This window comes from Etheostoma spectabile, unplaced genomic scaffold (genome assembly GCF_008692095.1).
Source record: "Etheostoma spectabile isolate EspeVRDwgs_2016 unplaced genomic scaffold, UIUC_Espe_1.0 scaffold273, whole genome shotgun sequence".
Lineage (NCBI taxonomy): Eukaryota > Metazoa > Chordata > Actinopteri > Perciformes > Percidae > Etheostoma > Etheostoma spectabile.
Genome location: NW_022605577.1, coordinates 1,106,236 through 1,108,642, shown reverse-complemented (window position 1 = coordinate 1,108,642; position 2,407 = coordinate 1,106,236). Strand labels below are relative to the sequence as shown.

The following is a 2,407-nucleotide window of genomic DNA, read 5'->3' as shown; positions in this document are numbered from 1 at the left end:
GTGTGTGTGTGTGTGTGTGTGTGTGTAGTCATGAGACTCCTGTCATGTTTAGACCACGTCTCCAAAATGTGTCTCACTTTTTAACCCTTGTGTTGTCTTCCCGTCGACCATGAAACATTATTAGCGCTTTTATCCGACATTTTTGTCGCTTTTTCGAAGTTGCGGGTGCATTTTCTTGATGTTTTTGATATTTCTAATGTTGACGTTGTCAGCGGTTATTTCATTTTTTGTGATTACAAAAACTGAAAATGGATCAAATTTGACAACATGAGGGTTCATTTTCTTTGTATTTAACTGTGAAACAATATTTTTTGGTGGATTGTCCTGACGGCCTGCGGGTTTAGGATATTGGCCAAGTGGTTGCAATGTCCCTCAGTGCTTGGGACTGTTGCATGCCCCCCCCCTAGAAATATGCAAATTTAGAGTTGGATTCAGAAAACCCTTCTTACTGCACAAACCTAATCACAGATTGCCTGTTTCAACCTTCTGAATTCCCCATGTTGCATGTTATCATTAGTATAATGGACCCGGCTTCAATTCCTGCTGTCTGAAATTAGTAGTTAGAGTTAGCTAGTGGTTGTATTATGGGATCAGAGCGGTACCGCACTGTTACAAAAGAGGAAATGGTTTAAAGTTGGCCGCTAAAAAAATCCGGACTTAGATGGGAGGCCAAGATCTGATAGTCCCAGAGATGGAAAAGAGAATATTATAGACTTACTGTTGTTTATTGTCGGGCACTGTCGGGTGCAACGTCAGTGACAGTGACCCACATTAATCATCAGTGACAGTGACCCACACAAATGAATCGTATTCACATATGAAGCGGCTGTTGCAGTGAGAAACTCAAAATTAGTTTGGATAAAGGCACTATGATAATTATTGCAAAGTCAAACCCAAGTGGGGACAATCTTTACGTAACTTGTACGACAGTCCTGCAACACCGATATATAGAGAAATTCCCGGTAACCCTTTCTATGTAGCATGTTTCTGTAATTCATTATAAACAGATTTATAATGTGCTAAAATCTACTTATAGTGCTCCATAAGTATATTTATATCTATTTCACCCAACTGTATGTCTCTAGTATCTATACATATTTAAATTTTTCAGTTTTGTAGACGTTGTATATATATTTTACCACTCTACATGCTCTGCACAACCATATAAGCGTTTATTTATTTTAATTCATATGACTAATAACTCAACGGTGTTAAATCAGTTGTTCGTATCTTTGCGCCCATGCTGGTCTTACAGGGAGGTGTGTTCAGGTGCATTCTGGGCATATCACTATCTATAGGCAGGCACTATCAATAACGCAGCATTTCATTGTTGTTTTAACAGCCAGTTAGTAAAATGCGCCCAGGCTTATGCACAGCGCGCACACAATATGCTTGTTACACACGGCAGCAGCACACACACGTGCAAAAGATTACAAAAAAATATATATGAAGGTGCAAATCTGCTATCATAACAGCCATGTGCCAAGGTACAACCGCACCTTTGAAAGGGAATGGGAGATGACCTCTGATTGGTCGATTGCATGTTACGCCCAAAACACACCTATGAATTAATAAAGAAGTTTCATTTTTTATTACTCTATGAGTAGTAAAACCTTTGTCTTTTTTCTCCCTCAGTGTGCTCTGCTTGTGAATTTTGAATTTATTAAATCACAAAGATGTGGATTTTTGTATTATTGTACGTTTTACATTTCCCACACACCTTTACTGCACTCAGGTTCTTCCTAATCCACGTGGGCTCGTGGGGCGTCTTTGAAGTCCGGGTGCATTTTGTGTGAATGACATGAAAAATAATATTAAGGATGGAGCTTTTAAAAGGGAATTTGAACAGCGGATTCATCTGCCTTCTAATGGTTTTTGTTTCCATAGTAACCGCTGTCTGTCTCTGCTGTATCTGAGGATGTTCCATTTGAAGAAAGACCACGCTGTCAAGTACTCGCGGTCGCTCATGGAGTACTTCAAGGTAACACACATGCAGACTAAACACACGCACACACACACACACACACACACACACACACACACACACATTGGACATGGACTTTATTTCCTCTCTCTCCATTCATTTCCTCTCTCTGTGGTTGAAAACATGAAAAGCCAATTACAATCCCTCAAATACATTTCATATTCATTTTCATGGTGCCTGTGCATTAATTTTGCATGACGTTATTAAAATCCATTCTTTCTCTTTGATATTAATGTATTAATTAGCGCCATCAATCATCACAGTGGATTGTTGGGGTTTAATGTGCTTGTTTTGATTAATTATGTTTAGTTTAATTAATTACTGAGGATGCCATTATCACAGTGCCGCATTTGCATTGATAGGATTGGATTCCTGGGAAGCGACTGACTGGGGGTTTAGCTGTGTGTGTGTGTGTGTGTGTGT

General features: G+C 39.3%; 1 protein-coding gene across 1 annotated transcript in view; it reads left to right on the top strand.

The window, feature by feature from the left end:
• Window positions 1-2,407, top strand: part of aff2 (AF4/FMR2 family, member 2) — a 197,518-nt gene that overhangs the window by 187,061 nt on the left and 8,050 nt on the right. Inside the window, 1 exon segment of the mRNA XM_032510839.1 lies at window positions 1,888-1,981. Within this exon segment, the coding sequence (XP_032366730.1) occupies window positions 1,888-1,981 (94 nt within the window).